General features: G+C 48.1%; 1 protein-coding gene across 1 annotated transcript in view; it reads right to left on the bottom strand.

Moving 5' to 3' along the window:
* Window positions 1–6,977: 6,977 nt before the first annotated feature.
* Window positions 6,978–25,583, bottom strand: part of BMERB1 (bMERB domain containing 1) — a 119,434-nt gene continuing 100,828 nt past the window's right edge. Inside the window, exons 3-6 of the mRNA XM_060031789.1 lie at window positions 17,971–18,044; window positions 12,069–12,183; window positions 10,701–10,783; window positions 6,978–8,223 (exon numbers count right to left, since the gene is read on the bottom strand). Of these exons, the coding sequence (XP_059887772.1) occupies window positions 8,111–8,223; window positions 10,701–10,783; window positions 12,069–12,183; window positions 17,971–18,044 (385 nt within the window). The 3' untranslated portion in view covers window positions 6,978–8,110. The remainder of the gene's footprint in view (window positions 8,224–10,700; window positions 10,784–12,068; window positions 12,184–17,970; window positions 18,045–25,583) is intronic.

The following is a 25,583-nucleotide window of genomic DNA, read 5'->3' as shown; positions in this document are numbered from 1 at the left end:
TTCGGGAAATCCTCGCTCCTTCCTGAAATAGCTGGAATACTCCTCCCACTCATTAGCCTATGAAATTACCCGCTGCTATAAAAACTGACAACCCCATACCCTGGTGCCTTTCTCACCTTCCGAGATGGCCCACACTCTGTCTGTGGAGTGTGTTTCTCTCTAAATCCACTTCTTACCTATCACTTTGTCTCTCACTGGATTCTTTCTGCCACGAGACACCGAGAATCTGAGCTTCATTAAGTCCTGAGACTGGGTGTGTGACCTCAGTTAAAATATTGTGGGTTCAAGTCCCAATCTGGGTTTTGGCTGGCTTCCAGCCCCGGCCCGTGGGTCCAAGTCCCGATCTGAGTTGCACAGTTTCACCTGCACCCCAGACTCCATTAGCCGCCCCCTCCCATGTTCCCACAGCCTCTGTGCTCACCCCATGCTAGTGTGACAGAGGAAGCCCACAATTCTTCATGACAAACCAAACCTGATGCTGGGGCTTTTCCTGAGAGAGGAACCATGAGGCACGTGTATCTTATCAGGAGAGAAATGAATCATCTTTGTGGGCGGGACATGAGCCTGGAGCTGGCTGGCAGCACAGCTGAGGCTTCTCTGGAAATGCAAAGGGGATGCAAGTTGAGGTCAGTGGCGAAGGCTGGAGGGAGCTGAATTGTTCGAAGAAAGTGAAAGGGAAATTGCTGGTGGAGAGGCCTGGGGATGGGGTGAGCAAGAGGGTGGCCAGTGGCAGAGCTGATGGAAATGGGAATCAAGGAGTCCAGCATCACCGGTTTGCGGGGCTGTGATGCAAATCCCCTCCCACTCCCATAATCCTTCTGGAAGGTCGGGAGACCTTGAGCAGCATGGTTTTGAAACCGAGAAGGACCCTGTGGGGCTTCTGGGCATGGAAGTCTTTCTGTCCCCTGTTTCTTGTTTGTAGGGAATAGACCCCAGCCTCCATGACCTTCCCTGAGTTCCAAAGGGCAGATTCGAACAGTTGCTAATCAAGGGAGGAACAGCCAGGAAACCACCTGAGGCAAGATTAAAGGGACCAGAGAAGCTCATCAAGATTAGGAGACCCACCACCTGAGACAAGATTAAGGGAGTGCCAGCCCTGCACACACCCTAATGTTGTCAGCAACCCCACCCTTGAACTATTGCTATAAAACTCATCAAATCCTCCTGGGTTGAGACACACAATTTTGAGAGGCACGAGCCTGCCGTGTCCCCCTTTTCCTGGCAAAGCAATAAAGCTATTTTTTTCTACTTCACCCAAAACTCTGTCTCCATGATTCGATTTGGCACCAGTGCACAGAGGCTGAGATTTCAGCATCAGTTTCTGGGGCTGAGTTCCACGTGGACTTGGCAGAAGTAGAGGGAGGGGAAGGGTGTGGGGAGGACGTGAGGGCTGTAGAGAGTGGATGGGGGTGCAGTCAGGGCCAGGTGTGACTGTGGAACTATATGCCCAGGACGGTGCAGACATTGGGGAAGCACGTGGAACGGGCCTTGGCCAACATTTAGGTTACAGCCACTTTTGTCATATGGCAGCGTGTCCACGGCTCTGCTCACTATTAGCTTCACGAGGGCAGGACCCGGGTTGGGCTCGCTCACCCTGCATCCCCAGCCTCCAGCCCTCCAAGAACCACAGGCAGGTTTGGGCAGCCTTTCTGTTTTTCCAGCTTCCTACATGCAGATGTAGGCAATAGTAATCCACTTCGCCCTGTGCCTTGCTCTAACCCCTCCCATGCACTGTCTCATTTACCCCCACCCACCCCCGTGGTTCTCTCCATTTCACAGATCTGGACACCTAGGCCCAGAGAGGTGAAGGAACCCCCCCAGGCTTACACAGGGAGTGGTCAATCTTAACCCTGGCAGGCTGACACCAAGCCGGAGCCCTTCCTCACTTTCTAGCTTCCCTTCCCTGCGGCTAATCCCGCTGGGCAGTTGATGCTGGTCTCCCTCCCTAGAACGTAAGGTACCCGAAGGTAGGACTGTCCCGCTCTGGTTCATCGCTGTGTTCCCTGGTACCTGCCAAGGGAGGCATTCTCGAGACACATGTAGGGAAAAGTGACTGGACATGTGCTCCTCAAACCAGCTTTCCTGAGAGTCTCGCCCCAGCCCCTGATGGCCTCCCAGCTGTCCTGAGTCTTGGCTGGTGGCCTTGGGCACGTTGTAACTGCTTCTTCTCAAGCTGCAGATGAGCTGAGTTGTTGAGCCCCTGCAGCCCAGGGCTGTCCAGCCAGCACGGAATGGAAAGGTTCATAAGAGCCTCTGTGGCTGCTGGCATGGCCATGAGTCACCTCTAATTGAGCACAGCTCAACAGGGAGTGGGGTGGTGATGCTGCTGGGATTAGAAATGAGAAATAAACACCTGGCCCTGGCTCTCACCCCAGCTCTCAGACTCGAGTCCTGGTGCTCTACCACTTACATGCTGTGTGACCTTGGGCTAGTCACTTCCCCTCTCTGAGCCTCAGTTCCCCATCTGCCACATAGGAGTGATGAGCCCTTCCTCCAGTGGGATAGAGTGTAAGGGATCACTCCCTGCCAGATGCATCTGGCTCCCACACCAGCGCCTTGCTAAAATTCTCACAGCAAGCCAATCCTGTTGCAAAGTCCTGTAGGGCCTTTTCATAAAATTCTTATGGGTACATGACCTCTGGGTCAAGTTGGATGCTGCAGCACACACCCTCCTTGACATCGCCTGGTGTTCCTTCTTCCTTCCCAGCTGCTCCTACTCAGTCTGTTCCCTTAAACGTTGGTGTGATCAAGGGTCTGAAGCTGGAGGAGCAGTGAGGAAGGAGGTGGGAGAGACACGCAGGGGCTAGATTGAGTAAGGCTTTGAAAACCAGGTCCAAGCCCCAAGACTACAAGGATGGAGGAGAAGGTGCAGGAGAGTTTTAAACTGGGAAGCAACACACCCGGATAGATTTGCACTTTAAGGAGGCCATTTTGGCTTCAAAGTGGTGCACAGGTAGATCAGAGAAAGGCTGGCAGGGAATCTGAGAAGTTCTTGGCACGAGAATAACGTGTGAAGGTCCAGGAGAGGTGCCAACAGAGAGCGTGGCCAGAAGAACCAAAAACCCAAAGAAGCTTTCTGCAGTCCCAGTTCAAAGAGGGATCCAAGCAAGCAGGGGGGATGAGACTGAGACAGAGGGAAGGGGGCATGGCACAACCTTTAAAAGAATGACAGGGCCACTGAGAATACAACATAAACTGGTTAGAACCAATTAGGCCCACGATGGCAGAAGATCTGACTTCCAGTGGACCTTGAGCCTCATCGTATGCTCATTACATTAGCATATGATAAATGATACACCCACAGGCACCATGACAGTTCCAAGGCCAAACATAAAAGGGCAAAAAGTGGGTGGTGGCCCAATTCCTGGAAAACTCTGTCCCTTTCCCCCAAAATCATTGGAATAATCCTCTCACTTATTAGCCTATGAAATTACGCAGCCCACAAAAACTAACCACCCCATATTTTGGGGCCTGTCGCCTTCTGAGGTGGCCCACACTCTGTCTATGGAGTGTGTATGTCCCTAAATAAACCAGCTTTCCCACTTAGTTCTCAGGGCAGAACTACCTGCTTGTATGCCTCCCAGGCATCCTATGTGAATAAATCTACTTCTTGCCTATCACTCTGCCTCTTGCTGAATTCCTTCTGCACTGAGACATAAAGAACCCGAGCTTCCGTAAGTCCTGACACCAGGTGAGTGATTCTAACTAAAAGACAGTAGGTTTGAGTCCCAGCCCATGGATTCAAGTCCCAATCTGAGTTTTGGCTGGATTCGAATCCCATCTAAGGTGCGATTGGGTTCGTGTCCCAATCTGAGACCAGGTGTGTAGTTTCAGGAGTCTCAAGGGAAGAAGGAATAGAGGGTTGTTTGTTAGTGGGAGGGATTTGCTTAAACACTGATGGGGAGAGGAAGGACAGTTGAGGCTACAGGAGGGGGCCGGGGGTGGGGGAGAATGGCCATCCCACCACTAACTGCCCATGGCACCTTGGACCACTTCCTCATCTACAGAGTGGAAGTAATACAGTAAGAAGATAGGGCTAGGGAGTCCCCAGAGAAAGAGAACCAGGCATGGCTTTCTTGACATAAGAGAACCCATTTTGGCCTAAGCCATTTGGTGATCTAAGCCTGGCCACGATTCTTGCCCTTGAACAGGTCCCAGTCATCAATGATCTTAAGGGGACAAAAGAAGACAGGAACAGAGAAAAGACAGTCAAGCAATAGTGCAGTGATAAAGCGGAGTCCTAGTGCCTCCTCAAGGGCTATACATCACGATCTGACACAGTGCTTGAGTTCTGCAGGAACTAAGGACCCCACCCAGGTGGAGGATGGAATGATGAGGTTGACCCTCCTGACTTCAGTCAACTAAGGCTTGGACTCTGTCGACCTTGGGCCCAATTCTATGCTGAATTCTCCTTTGCTCAAGCCCCTTCATGAATATGCATGTACCTTTAGCTTAAAACCTCCCCAATTTTGCTGTTGGGGAGGCACTGCTTTGGGAAAGAACCCTGATATCCCCCTTACTTGCTGCAATAAATCATCCTTCCTTCTCCTGATCTTTGGCTTGGTTGTGTCTATTGGCTCAACACCCACCAAGAGGCAAACACTGTTTTCGGGTATCAGTAATAGGATCTGCCTTGTGGGGTTGACGTGAAGAACAGAAAAGAAAATGTGCGTACATGTTCAGTGCACAGCGATAGGCTTTCAATAAATGTTTCTCCAGTTATCATCATGTCCCCTCCCAACCAACTTCCAAAAGGAGTAAGTCTGGGGGTGTGGGACCCCGAGGCCTGCAAGGTTTCCCAGCTTTGCAGGCAGCCCTGGTGATCTGGGAGCACCTTGAATAATTACTTTCTTCTGCTCTTCTGTGAAAACCTCAATAAATGGTGGTTTATTGGCTTTAAAAAAATCAATAGGAATGGTAGGACCATAAGTTACGATGTTCCCCAGAGCTCAGTGGGTGTACTAGAGGCAGGATTTTTATGAGGGTTTTGATTTTTTTTAGCTTGTTGGAGCAGTGACTGCTGTCTAATTGGTCTGAGGTCAGGCCTTCCAGACACACGTTTTCCACCAGGAAGGGAGTGTGGCGGGCCCTTTGCAGCCTGAGTTTTTATTGCAAGAGTGGGAAGAATCTGCATAGTCAGGTTAAAAAGTGTCACCCTGAAACCGAGCAGGACCCCATGGGGCTCCTGGGCATGGAAGCCTTTCTGTCTCCTGTTTCTTGTTTGTAGGGAGTAAACCCCAGCCTCCATGACCTTCCCTGAGTTCCAAAGGGCAGATTTGAACAGTTGCTAATCAGGGAAGGGAGGGGACGCAGAGACAGGGTAGGAGCAGTAAAGAAACAATAGTGCAGCCTTGGGGAAGGGTCCTGGTTCTGCCTCAAGGGATACACATAAAAATATCTTTGAGCTCTTTACAGAACTAAAACCCCCAATAAATGGAAGATGTTGTCATTCTTTATTCCAGAGAAGACCACCTGAGGCCAGATTAAAGGAACCAGAGAAGCTCATCAAGAGATTACCTGAGACCAAATTAAAGGAGTGCAGGCCCTGCACACACCCTAATTTTATCAGCAACCCAACCCTAAACCATTGCTATAAAACTCCTTACCAAATTCTCCTGGGTTGTGACACAGTTTTTGAGGGCAGGAGCCCACTGCATCCCCCTTTGCCTGGCAAAGCAATAAAGCTATTCTTTTCTACTTTACCTAAAACTCTCTCTCCGAGATTTGATTCAGCACCAGTGCCTAGAGGCCGAGTTTTCAGCACCACTCCTTCCCCCAAATTCATGTCTACTTGCCATCTCAGAATGTGACCTTATTTGCAAATAGGGTCTTTGCAGAAGTTGTTATGGTAAGAATCAAGATCTGTCATCCCAGATTTAGGGTGGGCCCTAAATCCAATGACTGGTGTCCTTATAAAAAGAGAGGACCAGAGACACAGACAGAGGAGACCACGTGAAGATGGAGGTAGAGATTGGTGCAATAACAGATTGCCAGGGGCTGCCAGGAGCTGGAAGAGGCAAGGAAGCATTCTTCCCTAGAGCCTTCAGGGGGAACACTGCCCTGAGGACACTGACTTCTAGCCTGCAGAACTGTGAGAGGATCAATTTCTGTTGTTTAAAGTATGCTGGTTGAGGGAATATGTTATGGAAGCCCTAGGAAGCTCATGCAGCCTGGCTTCATGCTTGGTCTAGGGCGGTGCCCTCTGAGGCCAGATGGTGGCCCTGGCAGTGGCCTGAGGGAGCCTCTTCAGCTTCCTAATGGCAGGAAGTGTTGTGTGGGCCGAAGGTTGGACTGAAGCAGAAGCACATCAGTGACAGAGCGGGAGGGGCTGATGGTGCACTGCCCACCAGGAGGGGCCATCAAACTCAGAGGTATTTTGTGTCAACTCCAAAGCTGCTGTGACTAGAGAGACCTTCAGGTTAACTTTTGATTTACAAATATTTTTTTAAAATGTGACCCATTTAAATTAGAACCTTACTTCTAAGGTTAAGGAAAAATTTTTCTTAAGGAAAAATCAGAAATTCAGATGAAGCTTTGTCCCCCCCAGATGTTTATCCTGACATAGCTTATAATACTGAAAAACTAGAAACAGCTTAATTGTCCAACACTGAGGGACTGGTTAGATAAATTACGGTATATCCACAAGATGGATTACTAGGCAGCCATTGTAAATATTAATGAAGAGTGTTTAATGTTTACAAAGAGCTTTTAATGATGTGGCAGAATGATAGTGATACTATGATAAGTGGAAAAAGAAAACTGTTATAGAATGGTACAATAGGATGCCAATCATGAAAAAAAAATCATGCAAAAAGACAGAGAGGAAATATGCCAAAATGTCAGAGTGGCTGGAGGAATGATGGGAGTTAAAAAAACAAAAACACTTCTTTATACTTTCTGTACTTTTTAAATGATTAACTATGTACACGGGTTACTTCTATAGTCAAGAAAAAAGTAAAAACTTTAAAAATGCTGTGTACGTGGTTTCCATTTTTATTTTCTCTGATGGATGATTGCACATCAGCAAATCTTGAGTTATGCTAACTACTTAGGCCGGTCACGACACACACACACGTACAGAGAGGTCACATGGGCTGTGCCGGGCTGGCTGTAGCAAATGTACATCAAGTTACACAGGTGGAATTGTTAGGCTGGTTAAAATACACCACCGAATGATGGGACACGGTTGGGTCAGGCCGCCTCTCCTGCCTGCCATTGTTGTTTGCGGAGGTCTGTGTGTTAGGCTGGTGAGTGGCGTCCTGCTGGCACTCCGTCCATCCGGTGGCCCTCGTGGGTGGAGAGTGCCTGGGTCAGCATCTGCTCTGGGTCCCTTCTCATCTGCCCTTGCCTCGTGTTGGAGCTCCCAGCTCTCTGCTACCTCTCCCAAGTACTAGGTGTGCTCCAGCCGGGGCCCCATCCCCACTCTGCTCCACACACCTGGGACAGACGTTGCAAGGGAAGGAAGAGCCAAGATCGAACGGACACACTCCTGATACAAGCCGTGCCCAGACACAGGAGGGGAGGAAGCGGGAGACGTGACCACAACACCACACACAAGCTCAGTCTTTACAGATGGGCCCTCTGTGTCTCTAGACACATGGGCTGTGTGGAGCCCTCCAGGGCACAGCCCCTGGGAGAGGACAGATCGGGGGTGGAGCCGTTTGGGGCAGCCTGACAGCAGAACTAGGAGCGTGGATGGGGGATGTGTCCAACATGGTGCCAGACTGTTGAAAAGTCACGACTATACACACCTGGGGATCATGCCCCCTCCCAGTTCATTCCCACGGTGGGTTAGATACAGCTAGAGAGAAGTGGAGATATACTTTTTCGAGGGAGGACCTTTCCTGGCGGTTGGATAAACAGTGAGACAGACTCCTGGGTTCGGCATGCTCTGGGGAGGGCCATGCGACGGTGAGGGACTCCCTATTGCTACACTCTGTACAGGGCGGCCGGGCCCGCCCGCCGCACCCACGGCCCCTGGTGGCAGTCATGGGCTTGCCTTCAATCCCTTCCGCCTTGGAGAGATCTTGGGCCCCGGTGAAATGGGGGCTATGAAGACAAGAGGGTGGGAGGGGGTTCCCCGTGGCCCCGGGGGCACCCCATGGGGGTGCTACATGATATTGCACTGGGTGGCCCCGCAGCAATCCTTGATGAGCGCCAGCCCCGTCTTGGCTACCGTGGGCTTGCTAGGTGGGGGCTCTGCTTTCTTTTCTGCTCGGGAGCCTGCAGCAAGGTAGGAGAGCAGAGGCAGAGAGGGGAAACAGGAGAGAGAGAGAGGTGAGGTGAGGAGAGCCCTGATCATCTGCAGCCCCAGTTCCATCCCAACCCTTGCCAGGCCTTGCTTCAATATCACAGATCAGGTGGTGTGGAGAGCTGGCATGCATTGTATATGGTCCTGGTGACTGTTCCCACCTCCCTGTAGGCCCACTGGCTTTCAGTCCTTGGCTCACAACTATAGCTTTTAGCCCTTCTCCTGTTCTGTTCTCCTCACCATTGTATCTGCCAACCCCAGCACAGAGTCTGGCATTCAAGAAGTATTTGGTGAGTGGATGACAGAAATTTTGTTTAAGTCACTTTAATCTGAGGGCTCATATCTTTCAATTCTGGAAAATACACATTATCTCTTCAGATACCCTCACCTGTCACTCTCTGTTCTCTCTCCTTTTGGAATGTCTATTAAATGTAAGTTGGACCTTATTATTCTAACCTCCATGTTTCATAACTTCTTTTTCATATTTCCTATCTCTTTGTCTCTTGGTGCTGCATTCTGGGTAATTTCCTCAGCTCTGTCTTCCAGTTATATGAATCCTCCCTTCAGCTATGTCTCTGTGTTTAACCCACTGAGTTTTCACTTCAGTGACAATAATTTTTTTTAGAAGGCTAATTGTTTGCTAATCTACCTATTCTTTTTTCATAGCATCTTGCTATTTCATTTTAGGTATTATTCCTTCTCATATCTCTTTAATCATTTTAAATATACTTTAGATAGTCTGTTAGTTCTGGTTCATGGGAGGACAGACAACCTCTTTGTTGCATCTACTGACTCCTCTCATGGTGGTTCAATTCTTCATTGGTTTTAAAATTTTTGTTGAGAGATCATCTTCATGGGGGTCGTTTTTAATGTGTGGGCTGTGTATTATGAGAGCTGAAGGGACTCTACTGAGCAATTTTGCATTTGCTTTGCTGGGGTCCCAGAGACTTCACTGGTTTTGGATTAATTTTAATGTTTCAACTTGGGATTCCAGCACCAGATGGGTGGTGTATATTTGGACCCCACACTGGGCCTCTTGCATGTGGTGCAGGCTTGGTGTTTTGATTTCTTGCCAGAATTCTTTTTTCTATCCATAATCTTACATAGAAGGCAGGTTTCCTTGCTCCTTCTCCACAGTGTTCGGTGGAGTTTTTCTAGTTTACCTTTCATGGAAGAGACAGTCCATTGAGGATGCTGGATTTAGACAGGGACCATGTGGCTTATGATTTTAGGGGCCTGCAGAAGGGACCAGGGCCCTTCTCTTTCTTTATTCCTTCACACTGTACTACAGTGTTTTCATGGGATGTTAATGGATGGTCAGGGAAAACTGGGTTTGCTGCTTCAGTTGATAGTGGCAGCTTTTGGGTCGTGTTTTCCTAGCAAGATTTTCTGTCCCTTTTTTTCTGATAACAGCTCATGTCTCTGTGGCTACAGGAGTGGGCATGTGACACAGATCTAGCCAATCACAACTTCTGAGCCTCTTGGTGAGAGTGATGGGCCTAGGAAGTGGGAACACGATCCAAGAAAGGCCAATCAGAATCTTATATATTTAGATACCAGGAGAGAATCACTGGTGTTGCCTTGCTGCTACTAAGTTATGGTTCTAGAGTTCTGGCCCCAGGGAGAAGGCCTGTGTAGTAGGAGAAAATGAAGCTAACATGCAAAGAGGTGCCAAGATGATAAATAGAAGGAAAGCAAGGGTTCTAACAGTGTCCAGTCCCTGAAGCCCTGGTTCCCATTGCTCTTTTTCCAGTACATCCTCTTTTTTGCTAGGGCCAGTTTGAATTGGGCATCCATTTCTTATAACTCGAAGTGTGGTCTCATTGGGCCAACAAAGAGAAGGTAGTTCCTAGACAGCAGGACCCATTATCACTTTAATATGCTAATGGACATTGGAAGCCTACAAAGAGAGGGTCAAATACACAGCATCTCCCAAACTTATTTCACACAGAACCCTTTTCGCTCTGAGTATCTCGTGAGGCTAATACTCTGAGAAGTAAACTTCTGGCTCCATTCCTCCAGCGACTCCAGCTCCAACAGAGGCCAGAGCTCCATGGCCCTCAGTCCTCACCTTCTTGCCTCAGTGGCCACCCAACTCCTTCAATGAAGTGCACCATACCATATGATTAGAGAGTGACGGCTGCTGCCAGAATTAGCTGCATAGTTTGCAGAACCCAGCGCAAAATGAAAATGCAGGGCCCCCTGTTCGAAAATTCTTAAGAATTCCAAGACAGCAATAGCAGGGCACTAAAGCAAGCATAGTGCCCTTCTAGGCCCTGGGAAACTGCACAGGTTTCTCACCCATGAAGCTGGCCCTGCCTGCTGCCTTCCTGGGCTCAAGTTTGATCTGTAGAAATCATTTTGTTGTGCCCCCCTCGGCTTCAAGATCTCTTTTAAATTTCCTTTTCTCTTGGATGGGGGGAGGAGAAGGAATAACGTATGCACTCACTGGCTGGAGATTTGGTTACTTTGTCTAGAGGTTTTAACTTGATTCTCAGAAAATCGGCCATTTCCTTGTCTTCTTCTTGCTCCCTGTGTAGACAGATGTGTAAAGACAAGAAGAAAGTACAGTAAGCTAAGAGAGCATCAAGGAACTGATGAAATGAGGCAAGAGTGTGGGATCATGTATCAGACTTTGTAGATGGTGCATGTGTATTGCTGTGTGTTATGTGTGGTGGTGCATGTATGTTGATGTGTGGGTGGTACATGTGTGTTGTGTGTTATATGTGGGTGGTACATGTGTGTTGTGTGTGTGTGGTGTGCATATGTTATGTGTGTATAGTGTGTGTGTGTTTTGTTTGATGAATCTACTCTGAAGCAGAGACACATATCAATGATGGAGTAAATGGCTACTCCCACTAGTGTGAGACCCCAGGGGAGAGGCAGGTATGTTACAGGACCCAGCCTCCCTGATGGAGGTTTAGTGAGCTGGGCAGCCCCTCTCCTGACCCTGCACTTTTATGTTACCCTAGACAAGGTACGTGGCAGGTCTCAGAGGGCAAGTCACCTCAGCTCTTCCAAGGGTCACCAGGAGCAAAGTCAACAATCCAAGCCTGGTTGAGTTGGGCAAGGCGCATCCTAGGGGCCTCAGAGGACTCAGGAGGACACAGAGAATTAAAAGGAAGTTGCCCTCTGGTTTGGAAAAGGCCCTCTGAGCCTCTCCCCTGTGGACAACTCCAAAGGCCTTGCTCCAGCACAAAAACATTCAAGAATCAATATTCACATCTTTCCCGTGCCCTGGCTCCCTGGGGAGCCTTCAGGTGCACCATGGCTCCAGGGCCCATGGTTGTCCAGATCCAGGTGGCAGGTACATCTGCAAATAGGAGACCCTGAAGGCTAGGAAGGGGCATCAGAGCCATCTAGGAGAGGGAAAGGGAAAGAACAAAGCTGGGAAGTGGGCAGGCAAGGAAGCAAGTCAGTACAGGAGGCAGAGTTTCTGTAGAAACCAATGGAAGTTTCTGGAAAAGTTGCCTTGATGAGCTGGGAGAAAGCTCAGTGAAAAGAATGTGCAGGAAGCTCTGCCGTGTGTTATGTGATGTAATTCCTCCCTGGTTACCTCCTCAAATAACATTCACTTAAGATCCACAGGCCTTTGCAAAACATTTTGGAGCTGGATTTGAGTTTCTCTTGAATGTGAAGTGGGTCCTCAGGCCAGAAGGCCAGGATTCATCTGGATCCAGTGTTTGGGGAGCGTCTGCCCAGGCCATGCCTGTTGCAAAGCTGTGAGTCCTGGGAGCAGGTGATGGGTTTTGGAAGGCAACTGAGTTGTGCTCTAACAGCCCCAGCCCTCTGCTCAGGGGACATGCCGCCCACTTACCTTAGCCGCTCAACCTCTGCATCGTCCACCAGGAAGTCTCTCTTCTGCACCAGTTTGTGGATCTTCTGGATTAGCTCATCCTCTCTCTGCTTCTGCAACTTGGTTTTTTCTTTTTCTGGGAAGAATACAACATTAGCAAAGACAGTTTGAGTGTAGCTGTTGAAAGCAGTTGAGTCCGAGGGGTCAGGGTTGGAAGCCTGGCTCTACCATTTAACTTGCTGGATGAACTTGGAGAAGCAACTTGACCTCTTCAAGTTTCTGTTTCCTCCTCCGTAAAATACACAGTGAGGCTTGAATGCGAGACTGTGGTGATGTTAGTAAATGACTTTGCATAGAGCTGGCCCGTGGTGTGTGCTCGGTAAATGATGATGCTGCTGCAAGGCGGTCGTGCAGAAGGCCGGGGCAGGAGGGAATTACTCTATAGCGAGGTTCAACCAATCTGTCAGAAGGAAAGTGCCCATGCTTTCCCATCCTGTTCCAAATACCAAGGGCTAGAGCGCCATAGAGGAAACAAAAGAATGAGGGCTGGACACGAGGACTGAGAAAACTAGGAGGGCAGAAACTTTATCAGAAGATAAAAATCATGGGGCAGCTTGTCCATCTGCCTGCTGGAACTGGCACTGACCATTTCCTCTAGACCTGGGGGCAGAACCAGAGGCAAGGAGAATATAATATTTGGATTAGAGAGAAAATCGGTTTCTTTCATTAATCAGAAGGGGAGTGAGGAAGTGGAGTGGAATTGCTAGCAGCCCCTGGGTTCCTGCTCATCGCTGCGTTGACGATGGCAGCATCCTTCCTCTCGAGGTGGGTCCCGAAGTCTGATTCTGCAAGTCACTCGTCAGTACCACAGAGCCTCCCTGCCCTCTGCAGGCGAGTTAACCACAGCGCCCTTGGACTCGGGGAGTGATGTCACCGTCCTCTCCAAGTTACCAGCGGCAGCCCTCCAATATTCCCCTGTCCTCCGCCAGGCTCCAGATCTAAGCCAGAGTCACATAGCAACTGGCAGGGCCCCCAGGAACTCACAAACCTCCCTGCCCAAGTTATTCATCCCCGTTTTCTATCTCTTGCCAGTTCAGGCATCCCCCAGCCTCCCCAGATACTCAGCTGCAGCCCTCTGCTCATGCAGCCCCTCCCAGCAACTCACGGGAGAAGCCACCTTCTCAAAGGGGTCTGTGCTAGCTTACAAACCAGTTACTGACCTAAGTCTCCACACCACCAGCCAATGCTGTTCACCTGCTTTTGCGTGTAACATACCCTTTCTGCCAGCATCTCTCACTTGCCTCCAGGTACCACCCGTCTCCAGGTACTACCTACCTACCTTAAGCCCCACCCACCTGTCTCCAGGTACTAACTACCTACCTTAAGCCCCACCTACCTACCTGCAGGCCCCACCCACCTACCTGTAGGCATCACCCACTTACCTGCAGGTATCACGTACCTGCCTGCAAGCATCACTCACCTGCTTCCAGGCACCACCCATCTATCTAGTAACACACTTTTTTTGGCCATCATCACCCACCTACTTGCCAACTTTATCCCCTGCTGGCATCACACACCTGATTCCTAGCATCTTCACGTGCTTGCCGATGTGACCCTCCAGCTTGCTTCTCATCTATCTCCTTCAGCACATCTCCTTAGCCCAGGCCACCATCAGCTCTCCCTGGACCATGCCATGACCTCCTAACTGGTTTCCCTGGTCTGTAGACCCTATCACAACTGTGAGCCCTTGCCATAGACTCAGACAGTCGTGGCTTAATGCCCCAGCTCCTCCCCTTCCTAGCTGTGTGACTCTGGGCACATTCCTCAACCTCTCTGAGCATCCAGTTTCTCAACACAGATAATCATAAAGTTGTTGCAAGTTTTAAGAGAGAGAAATCAAGTAAAACCCTAGGCTCACAGCCTGGTGGATAGTAAGAGTTCATGAACAGTCAGCTGCTACTATTATAGGCTATGATTTTACACAGTCACTGTTGCTTTAATGATTAAGTGCCCTCTAGGTTAAATATTTACCAAACGAGGTACAAAAGAAATAAACACTTATTTAATGAAGGGAAAGCAAGTCGCATAGCATAAGTGTGCAAAATGTAAGTGCTTAATAAATTGTAGCAATTATCTTTGTATTTGTATTACCGTGAGCTTTACATTTTTATTTAATCTGGTTTCTCAGCCTTGGTGCTATTGATATTTGAGCCTGGATCATTCTCTGTCATGGGGGCTGTCCTGTGCACTGTAGGATGTTGAGCATCATCCCTGGCCTTTACCCACTAGATGCTGGTAGCAGCCCCCTCTCTTAGTTGTGACAACCAAGCCTGTCTCCAGACATGGCCCATGTCTCCTGGGAGGCCCAACTCACCCCTGCTTGAGAACTGCTATTAATTCTTTCCAACAACCCTATGAGGGAGACACTATTTTTATGTCCAAGGGAAGGGTATCATGGCCTCTACAGCCAGGTCTAAGCAACCCCAGCCCTAAGGGGACCGTGGTGGCAGTGAAGGTGAGGTGAGGCATCTTGGCTTGTTCTTGAGAAGCCCTGAAGGCGGGGAGGGCTCCAGGTGTCCTCTCTCATCACAGTCTGGTAAATTATTTTCTGACCCTGGCTGGAGAAACATGATTTTCTTGGCCATTCAGTGTTCTCTTTACTCAATATTTTTATTGATAAATTGCCAGGAGCATCATTTTTTTTCCCCCTAAACTCAGCTAAACCCATCTAGAAACCTGGCACTGGCCCAAGGAATGCACAGAAAGGCTCTTAACAAGGAGTCAGAGGAGAAGGTGGGGAGAGGTGAGCAGGAAAGGCAGGAGAGGAAAGGGAACTTTAATATCTGAATTTCTGCACAGAAGTGATTGGGAATATGCAGTTTTCCAGCAGAATCAATGGAGCTGCCGTTGAGGACCTGGGCTCTGTTGCTAAGTGGCCCTATGACCTTGTATGTTTCCCAGCAGGACAGCTGATGGCATTTCAGGTAGAACTTGTTCTTCAGGGGGACTGTCCCCTCCATGCAGGGTTAGTGTTCCTGGCTTCCGCCCATTGAGTGTCAGTACCGATCTCATCTTTTTTTTTTTTTTTTTTTTGCAGTATGCGGGCCTCTCGCTGTTGTGGCCTCTCCTGTTGCAGAGCACAGGCTCCGGACACGCAGGCTCAGCGGCCATGGCTCACGGGCGCAGCTGCTCCACGGCATGTGGGATCTTCCCGGACCGGGGCACGAACCGGTGTCTCCTACATCGGCAGGCGGACTCTCAACCATTGCGCCACCAGTGAAGCCCCCGACCTCATCTTTATTTAAACTTTTGGTATATACTTTTGCATGAATTTTGGTATTTTAAATATTGCATGAAAATATGATCACTGAATTTTTCATGTTCCAGCTGAGCGCCTTGTTCTCCTACCCTAGTCCCAGTCCTGGTCAGTCATGCAGCCCAGACACTGTGTCAGCCAAAGACCCTCACCCCCAGCCATTTCCCACCCATTTCCTACCCATGCTGTAGAGGCTGCCACGGCCCCCCGTGGAGCCCCTGTGGCCTGAGGAGGCCTTGGCTGGCCTGGTGGCCACACACTGGTGTCTCCTTTCTCAGTGGCACCCAAGTGTCCTGCTGAGCCAACAGTGGGCTCTGGGAATCCTTCCTCTCAAGAGGGAGACGTCAGTCTATGTTGGGCCCATCATTGTCCCCTGGGAAGTTGAAAATTGGGACACAGAGGCCCGAGAGTTGGGCTCTTGTGTGGGAAAATCATGGAAGGGAGTTGAGGTTGTAACCGAGCTGCACCCTGTGGGGCCTTCCTGAGACAGACCCCCCCCCCCCACATCCTCTGCTGTAGCTCTTCTCTGAAGTCCCTAGATAACAGTATCTGATGCACACTTCCTGAGTTGTTTTACAGATGCTAAAACCCCCACCAAATGGAAGATGTTAACTACTTGATGAGCACATAGCCCCCAGGCCTCCTAGAGCCTGAGGATTCATAATGTTAACACCCCCACACACACACCCGTGTGACACCGCCCTGTTGCCTCACCATCCACCAGTCGGAGAATTGTGCATGAGCTGATCACATACCCTGGGATGCCTCTCCCTCACCTGGCCTTTAAAAATGCTTTGCTGAAACCCATGGAGGAGTTTGGGCGTTTTGAGCACTAGCTGTCCTGGACTCCTTGTTTGGCCCTGCTATAAACACTGCACTTTCCTTCACCATGACCCAATGTCAGTACATTGGCTTTACAGCCTGCGGGCAAGCAGACCCAAGTTGGGTTTGATAAAAAAGTGGCCTTGCTTGGCTCATGTGCTATAGAGGGAGAAAACAGAACATGCTCCAAAATGGAGAGTAAGAGACAGAGAGAGAAAGAGAGAGAGAGAAAGAGAGAGCAAGGGCCAAAGAACATTCCACAGCCTTCCTGCTTTCCTGTTTTTGGTTCTCGACCTTTGTGAGTTGGGCTGAGCTTCCTGCCTGTTTGAGAGTAAATAGTACGTCCTTGCTACCCCTAATTTCATTTGGAAATACGCTATTTGGGAATAGGGTCTTTGTGGATGCCATCAGTTAAGATGAGGTCATACTCATTGGGTCAGCCCTTAATCCAATGACTGGTGTCCTTATAAGAAGAGGAGATGACACACAGAGAAACACAAAGAGAGGAAGGCCACACAAAGACAGAGGCAGAGACTGGAATAAGGCAGCTACAAGCCAAGGAACAAGGACTGATGGGAACCAACAGAAGCTGGAAGAGGCAAAGAGGGATTCTCTGTTCCAGCCTTTGGAGGGAGCATGGTCCTGCTGACACTTTGATTTCGGACTTCTGGCTTCTCTCAAAGAATAAAGTTCTGTTGTTTTAAGACACTAAGTTTGTGGGAACTTGTCAGGGCAGCCCTAGCAAACTAATATGATAATGCCTGCAGGCTCCAGGAGTCTCCGCAGTCCTTCAGTAACTGCCCGTTTTGTGTTTACATAAGCTTCAATGGGTTTTTGTATCTTTCAACTAAATGATCCCTCAGAGGAGTATAAAATGAGACACTTGACCCAGTGGCTCTCAGCCCTGACTGCCCATCACAACCGTGTGAGAAGCTTGTAAACATGACCAATGCCAGGGCCCCACGCTAATCAAATGGAAGTTTCTAGTGGGTAGTGTCTGGAGTTGGCTATTTCTCCCCCTCCTCATTCTATTTTTTTCTGGCCACATGGCAGGGCTTGCAGGATCTTAGTTCCCTGACCAGGGATTGAACCTGGGGCCATGGCAGTGAAAGCTCTGAGTCCTGACCACTGAGTAGAAATGTGTTCGGTTAATGATAATAATAATAGTAATAATAATAATGGCACTTATTTATTACGCACTCACTATAAGATGGGAACTGTGTTAAGTACTTTACATGTGTCACCCCTCGGTCAGTCTCACAACAATCCTTTGAGGTAGATAGCATGATTGTCCCAGTTTACAGACGAAGAAACCGAGTTATAGTGAAGTAACTTGCCCAAGGTCACATCATTAATAAATGACAGATCTAGGTTTGACTCCAAAGTCAGAGCTCGTAACCACCATACTCTACTTGTTCCCAAACAGGATAATAAGAGTAATCATTGCTAATATTTACTGGACTCTTTGGACCAGCTATCAAGCTAAGCACGTGGCTTGTGTTGTTTCATTTATCGCAGTAAGATTTACACCCAACGAATTAGGTACTATTACTATTCCTACCCCATTTTCACAGGAAGAGAAGTTGAGTCTCAGAGAGATAATGTGACTTGCCCAAGGTCAAGGAGGTGGTCAGAATTAGGACTTGAACCCGGGTCTGCCCGATGCAGAGTTTGAACCATGTGATCAGGGAGCAAGCACTGCGTTGCAAGAATGAGGCTGCATTAGGGCCTTCCAGACAGGGGATCTGAGCAGCTGGTTCATGAGGTGGAGTCCCCCACGGTTACCTGGGATGGCGATCAAGTTCTGCAGCTCCTGCTTCAAGTCCATGATGTCGTTGCAGAGCTGGATGTCATCCATCCTGGGGAAAGAGGACAGTGCACAACAGCAGGTTACATCAACAGAACATTCTACACCCTGAGCACCACCCTGGTTTCAACAAAGAGGGCTAATGGGGGAGTTCTGTCCTCTGTAAAGCCCACACATGCTCTTTAGAAGTTTTACACCAAAAGTAAAAAAAAAAAACAACAAAACAAACTGCCCTTTATCCCATGACTTAGAAATGATCAATCACAGTTAATAACACCTTGATAGAGTTCCTTCCAGTCTTCCCATGCCTGGCTTTTGTTGGCATACGTGAGAGACTTCATGCTGTGGGTTCAGTGTTTTCCTTTTTCAGTTATGTGAAAATCTTTTAAACATTACAGAAATTCACCGCATAGACAGAAAATCTCCCTCTATTCTTTAGAGAAAACCACTGTCAGTGGTTTGTCATCTATTCCTCCAGATTGAAAAAAATGTTTATGCTTATACGACCAAAGATGACACCATCATTCATGCACAAAAAACGTTTTGCAATTTGCTTTTTTTAATTTAATGATATGTCTTGGGCATCTTTCCATGTCAGGATATGCACATCTCATTTTTAATGACTATATAATATTCTATTATATCGATATACAGTGATTTATTTAACCATTCCCCCCATTCATAGGTATTAGACTTATTTCCAGATATATTCTAGGATAGATTCCTAGAAATAAAGGAATTCCTAGCTAAGTCAATTCCCAGAAATGCAATTGGAGGATTAAGTGACATGAACATTTTAATAGGAATTTCCAAACTGTCCTTCAGAGGGACTGTGCATGACATTCCCACCAACAGTGTGAAAGGAAGCTCACCCCTATAATCTCAGCAATTGGGTTGCATATACAATTTTGCATTATGTATTTCATGTGTGTGTGTTGCAATATTAACTCATCTTACTGTAAACAACATTTGCAATGGCTGCCTGGAATTTCACCAAGTAGATTTATCAGAGCAGTTTTAATTATGCCCTTTTTTTTTTTTGCCACACTGCACGGCTGTGGGATCTTAGTTCCCTCACCAGGGATGAAACCCTGGCCCCGGCAGTGAGAGCACCAAGTGCTACTGGACTCCCAGGGAATTCCCTATGCCTTTATCTTGATTACTTAGGTGGGCTTTTTGAGTTGTTTGTGCTATTTTAGCCGCGTTAGGATGAACATGGATTCACCTTTCCACGAAAGAAAAGGCTTTTCTTTCGTGTTGGATTATTTGGGGTGGGGGCTACTGATTTTCAGAAGTAAAACCACTGAGTACAAAGGGTATGACATGTCTATGGCCATTGAGACATATTTCCAAATAGCTTCCCCACGGGGTGTGTGTGTGCCTTCATTCTGCATGTCTTTAATGAGCACTTATTACGTTCACCAATGACATAGGCTCCAGGGATGCACCAGCTCCCCTGCCCTCATGAGCTGAAATTTAATCAGGAGAGACAGAGGGTGAACACAAATACAACAGAACGTCAGATGCTCCGAAGAAGAGTGAAGCAGGTGAGGGGATGGAGTGGATCACTTTGGACACATCAACCTTCTGTCCCAGGAAGACATGGAGGAAAGCAGGAATATTCTCAAAAGGCTCAACTGAGTCTGCACAGCAAGTAGGGGCAGGACCAGGACCAGAAATCGATTTGTCTGAATCCACTGATCTTTCTGCCTCCTTCCTTGACGTCTTCGCCAAGAACCTGATCTCCATTCAGAAATGCCATCCACAGACCAGCTTGGGGCCCCCTGCCCTGCCCGTGTGACCCCCAGCATCCCAGCTTTCAGGACGAGTGGCAGTAATGTCTCGTTTCAGCCTGCATCTCCTGCTCCTGTTGCCAGGGGCAGGCACTCCAAGCGCTTGTCAAACCCTGCCCCGGAATGTCCTAGCAGGTGGCAGCTGCCACAGATGAGCTTGGGGGCTTTGCCAGAAGGGTACATGCTGTTCCCCTGGGTTCCTATCTGCGAGCCTTCAACTGGAGGTGCTCCAGAATCCTTTTCCACATCTAGCGTGGAGATGAGGCTCCATCAGTGGTTCTTAAGGAGGATGATTTTGGCCCCTGGGGGCATCTGGCAACATCTGGAGACATATTTGTTGTTACTGCTGGGTATGTGGGGGGATTGCTACTGGCATCTAGTGGGTAGAGTCCAGGGATGTTCCAAAGCATCCTACAATGCACAGGGCAGCCCGCCTCAGTAGAGAACTACCTGGTTCAAAATGCCAATCATGATGAAGTTGAGAAATCTTGGGTTATAACCACAGAATTGACACAGGTACCTGATAGATACTTTTTGAAAGATGAGAGAAGGAAAGATGATGAAAGAACAAAAGAGCGACAGGTAAAGTTAGAAGCAAGAGTATTGGCACCAAACATCTCTAGTTCAAAGGGGCCATGTGCCAGAAATTCTTCTCTGAGTCTAACTTTCCTCATCTTTGAAACAGGAATTATAATAGTACAGCTTTCTAGGATTATTATGCATGTCAGGCACTGAGCACGTGTCTGGGACATACACAGTACAAGGCTCAGTAAATCATATCTGTTGCTATTAGCCGTTAGAAAGAGGCAGGGGGAAAAGAAAGAGAAAATGATGCTGGATAAGCAGGGTATTTGACAAACAGAGCTAACGTTCAACCTTAAAACAACTTTTAAAAATTATATTCCTCTCTATAAAATTTTTTAAATAAAATTTTTAAAATAGAATTCTTATCTGATTGCAGAACAGATTCCTGATCATTGTAGAAATTTTGGAAAATACAAACAAGTACGAAGAAGGAACCTAAGATTACACATAACCTTGATCCACGTGCACCAGAGGCCACTGTTCCACTCCGAGTGTTCGGGTGAATTTCACGCCAGTCTTCTTCCTACATGTAACCCAGGTGTGGCGGGTTTGCCCTGGGGGGCCTTCACCCTTTGTCCATCTCGAAACTGCACTTAGCATGTTCTGAGTCCTCCCAAGCACATCCACATTCACCCCACATTAACGAGCAAGGTGAAATTCTTGTGACGCTCTCACAGACAGGCATGCGTCAGAACCCCATGAAGATTCCTAGTAGATAGCACTGTGTTTTCCTCAGATTTTTCTCTTGTCGCCAGCTTTCCATCTCTTCTCTTTCTCTCTCTTCCTCTTCCACACACCTCGTGGTCCTCGGACCTGTCACCTACAGATTGGCACTTGCCATCTACCTCTACAAGGATTAAATTATGAGCCACTGCAGCTGCTGACCTTCGACACCCCCTGAAAGTTCAGGGTAGAGGTCAGAAATGAAGCACTCTGTGCTCTGGGAAAAACTGGCAGAACAGGTCTTCAGATAGTTGGATATTTTCAGGAGATGGTTTTATGAGCCCAATCTTGCATCTCCTCGCATCTAGAAAAGCACTAAAATCCTCATGGTGACGTCTGCTCCTCGTGACTAGCAGTAACTTTCACGAGACTAGCAGAAACCTTCTGCAAAAAATATGTGCTTGACTGCATGTACACTCCCCCTTCACCAAAATCACATATATACTGACCTTCCCCCCTACCTCTTTGGAGCAGTTTCTCAGAGCTATCCGAGATGCTGTCTCCTGGGCTATAGTCTTCATTTTGCCCCCAATAAATCTTAACTCACAACTCTCACGTTGTGCATTTTTAGGTTTGTTTCAGTGGACAGATCCCAAGCAATTCACCTCTGGTCTTCAACTTACAAACCCCAGTTGGCAAAACCAAAGCCTGGTGGTTCCCTGAACATCCCCAGGAAAGGAGCTTGCTTCCCCCAACCTCCACCCAATCTGTCTATCAGGGAATTTACCTAAACAAAAATCAGGCTGGAAGAGGGAGGGACGGGCTCCACCATTAAGGGAAACAAAAAGTCAACGTTTATTGAGCATTTGCTTTCTGTGCATAAACTCATCTAAGTCCTCATGGCAGTCCTGAGAGAGGTGTTGTTTTTATCTCCATTTTTACGGACAAGGAAATGGAAGTTAAGCGATGTGACCAAAGTACCACCCTGGTATGTGGCCACTGGGATTCAGCCCAAGCTCGCGGGAGCTCTTGACCACTTTACCATGGTCTCTCCTCTCCAAGTGGCTGCAGGAGTTGAGGCTGACATTGAACTGACCTTCGTTCTGCCCCTTCCTCCCATAGCCCTGATCTATTTAGGAGGCAATGTCTCCAGCTCCTTTCGGCGAGACAGGCTGGGACCTGAGACCTGGACCCTTTGCTGCAATGCTTGCACCTGGACACACGTCTCCACAAGCAACAGATACAAAGAAACTAGAAGGGACTAAAAATAACTGCACGCACAAGCATGCCTGTGCAGTAGCAGTCGAGGCAATTATGAACAATAAGATACAAAAAGGCCACAAACCAACTGCCATTTCTCGATTTCTTCCATTTCTCCAACTGCCATTTCTCTTTTGTGGAGAGCAAAAGTAGGGCACTGTGCATGATTCCCTGCACACTGCGCCACCAAGGGGGTGGGCAGATCACCTAAGCCACCCCTCCAGCCCAACCCACCAATCTGCCCCCACCCTCACCCTATTTAAAGAACCAGCTTGCCAGCCCTTGGAGAGCAAGCACGGGCACCTGTTTCTTGTTTTCTTTCCCTCATGCTGCACGAGTCCCAATAAAGCCCTGCCTGAATTCCTCATCTGGCCACTTATCAATTTCTATTGATTACAGGAGTACAAGGACCCAGGTCGGTAACAACAGAAGCCAGTTGTCTTAGTCTGTTCAGGCTACTATATAACAAAAATACCATGGACTGGGTGGCTTAAACAACAAACATTGATTTCTCACAGTTCTGAAGGACTGGGAAGTCCAAGATCAAGCTGCCAGCTGGTCCTGCTCCTGGTGAGGACTCTTCCTGATTTGCAGACAGTTTTCTTTCTATACCCTCACATGTTGGAGAAAGAGATCCTCTCTCTGGGGTCTCTTTTATAAGGGCACTAATCCCATTCATGAAAGCTCCACCCTCATGACCTTAATCACCTCCCAAAGGCTTCACCTCTAAAGACCACCACATTGGAGATTAGGGCTTCAACAAACGAATTTGTTGGGGGTAGGGGAGGGACACACTTAGCCCATAGCACCAGTCATGGCAGTCCCATTTGCCTCTGCCAGACATCTACTTTCCCAGGCTTCCTGGCAGCTAGAGGTAGACATGAGACCCACTTTGGGGCAACGAGAGGTAAGAGGAAGTCTTCTTGTGTGGGAGGGGCAGTTCTGGGAAGATGATTTGAGTCTTGGGTGCTATCCCCTCATACTCCTGAAGCTGCTATAGCCACTGTGATGAGGATGGCACAGGGAAGCGAGGAAAGAGCCAGACTTTTGATGACATCCTTGAGCTACCCCACTGATACCTAATTAACTGAAGATACTATCGGGAGTTTCCTGGTGGCCTAGTGGTTAGGATTCCAGGCTTTCACTGCCACGGCCTGGTGGGGGAACTGAGATCCTGCAGGTCACGAGGTACGGCCAAAAAAAAAAAAGTCCAAGACACTATCAATCAGATGTTCTGTTACATGCAGCTGAAGACAGCTTCACTGATACATGTATGTGGATATGTGCCTCTTGAAAAATATTGGAATCATACATTTTTATTGATAACCTTTTTTTTTTTGGCAGTGCCGCATGTTAGGCAGGATCCTAGTTCCCCGATTAGGGATTGAACCCATGCCCCCTGCAGTGGAAGCACGGAGTCTTAACAAGTGGACCACCAGGGAAGTCCCAATATGTGCATTTTTAATAAAAACAGGATCAAAATAAACATTCATATGCCTTGCTCACTGTGAGCATTACGTCATGATGATTGTCCAATGCCATTAAATAATATAATTCAAAAAACATTTAAACCGTTCATGCAAAGCACTTTTGAAGCTTGGCTGGAACTTCCAATAAGCCCCATTAGTCTAGTTCTCTGCACGAATAGTGCTGAACCCTGGAAATCAAACTGCTCCTGCCAGCTGGTTCTAGAGAAAGCGATGTCATCTCTGAGAAACTGACTGATGAAGGAAGGAAAAGACAGTCAGTCTGTGTCATTATGCACTTAACCTTTCATGCTGGGACGATGGAGAAAATTGGTCATTTTACCAGCTTTGGGCGGGGAGAGGTGAATAGGCTCTGTCAGAATAACAGCGCTGCTGCTTTACAAGATTTCTTTGAAAATGACATAGTGTGGAGCCTAATGGAAACCCAGCAGAGACCAAGATGTGAAGGCAGAAGCAGACTGACGGAGGAAAGGGTTGACTTTTTAAGAAAATATTTATGCGGCTTCTTCTGTAAGTTGTGGATGCGATGGACTTCTTGGGATGGGTGAGAAGAAATAACATCTGGTCTTAGAGGTGGAATGCTGGTCTGGGATGTGCAGCCTGGATCTCAGTCTCACCATAAACCTCCTCTATGACTAAAGGGAAAATTCTGTTTTCCTATACACTCTTCACTTGTGACACCAAATGCGTGGGTTTTCTCAAACCAGGCAATTCTCCAATTCTTGGTGGACACCAACTGGGTGTCCTGCCATTTAACTCCATTCTGATACTCACTGCCTGGAGGTAGCACAGACCCGACAGGTAAAGGGCTCAGTCTCATAAGACTGCCCCTGATGCAGATGCCAATGGCAAGTCTGCACCACTTATACTTCTGACCAACTGGCTATGAATTGGTGGTTCCGTGACCCCCTCTACCAGGTTCAATAATTTGCCAGAACTGCTCATAAAACTCAGAATAACATTTACTTACATTTAGTAGCTTATTATAAAGGATATTTAAAAAGGTACAGATGAATAACTAGAAGAAAGATACACAGGGCGAGGTATGGCGAAGGGTGTGGAGTTTCCAGGCCCTCCCCAGGTGGGCCACCCTCCTATCACCTCCATGTGTTCACCAACCCAGAAGCTCTCCGAACATCATACTTAAGAGGTGTTTATGAGGGCTCATCACGTAGGCATGATCAATTATTAACTCAATCTCCAGCCCCTCCCCCTCCCCAAAGAATGCAGAGGTGGAGCTGAAAGTTCCAAGCTTCTAATCATGTCTTGGTCTTTCTGGGGACCAGTCCCCATCCTAAAGCCACCTAGGGACTCCAGCCACCAGGTATCTCATTCGCACACGAAAAGACACTCATCACTCTGGAAATTCCTGGGGTCTTAGAAGCTCTTGTGTCAAGGAGCAAATAGTAGAACAAAAAATGCTCCTAGCACCCCAATCACTCAGAAAATTACAAAAGTTTCAGGAGCTCTGTGCCAAGAATGGGGTCAAATACCAAATATATTTCTTATTAAGCCATAATGACGGGACTTCCCTGGTGGTACAGTGGTTAAGACTCCGTGCTTCTGACGCACGGGGTGTGGGTTCGATCCCTGGTAGGGGAACCAAGATGCCACAAGCCACTCAGAGCAGCCAAAAAAAAACCTAACTAAACCATAATGGCTCAACAAATCATTTCTCTCCCCACACCTCTGTTTCCTCAGATATAGGATGAGGGGTTTCAAGGATACTGGGAGCCCTGTTCTGCTAGCATTTAGAGGGGATAACTTGCTTTAGACCCTGCCAGACCTGAGTGCGGGTATCAG

Source organism: Delphinus delphis, chromosome 15, assembly GCF_949987515.2.
Source record: "Delphinus delphis chromosome 15, mDelDel1.2, whole genome shotgun sequence".
NCBI lineage: Eukaryota > Metazoa > Chordata > Mammalia > Artiodactyla > Delphinidae > Delphinus > Delphinus delphis.
The sequence above is the reverse complement of the archived record's forward strand: the minus strand, read 5'-3'. Positions and strand labels throughout refer to the sequence as shown.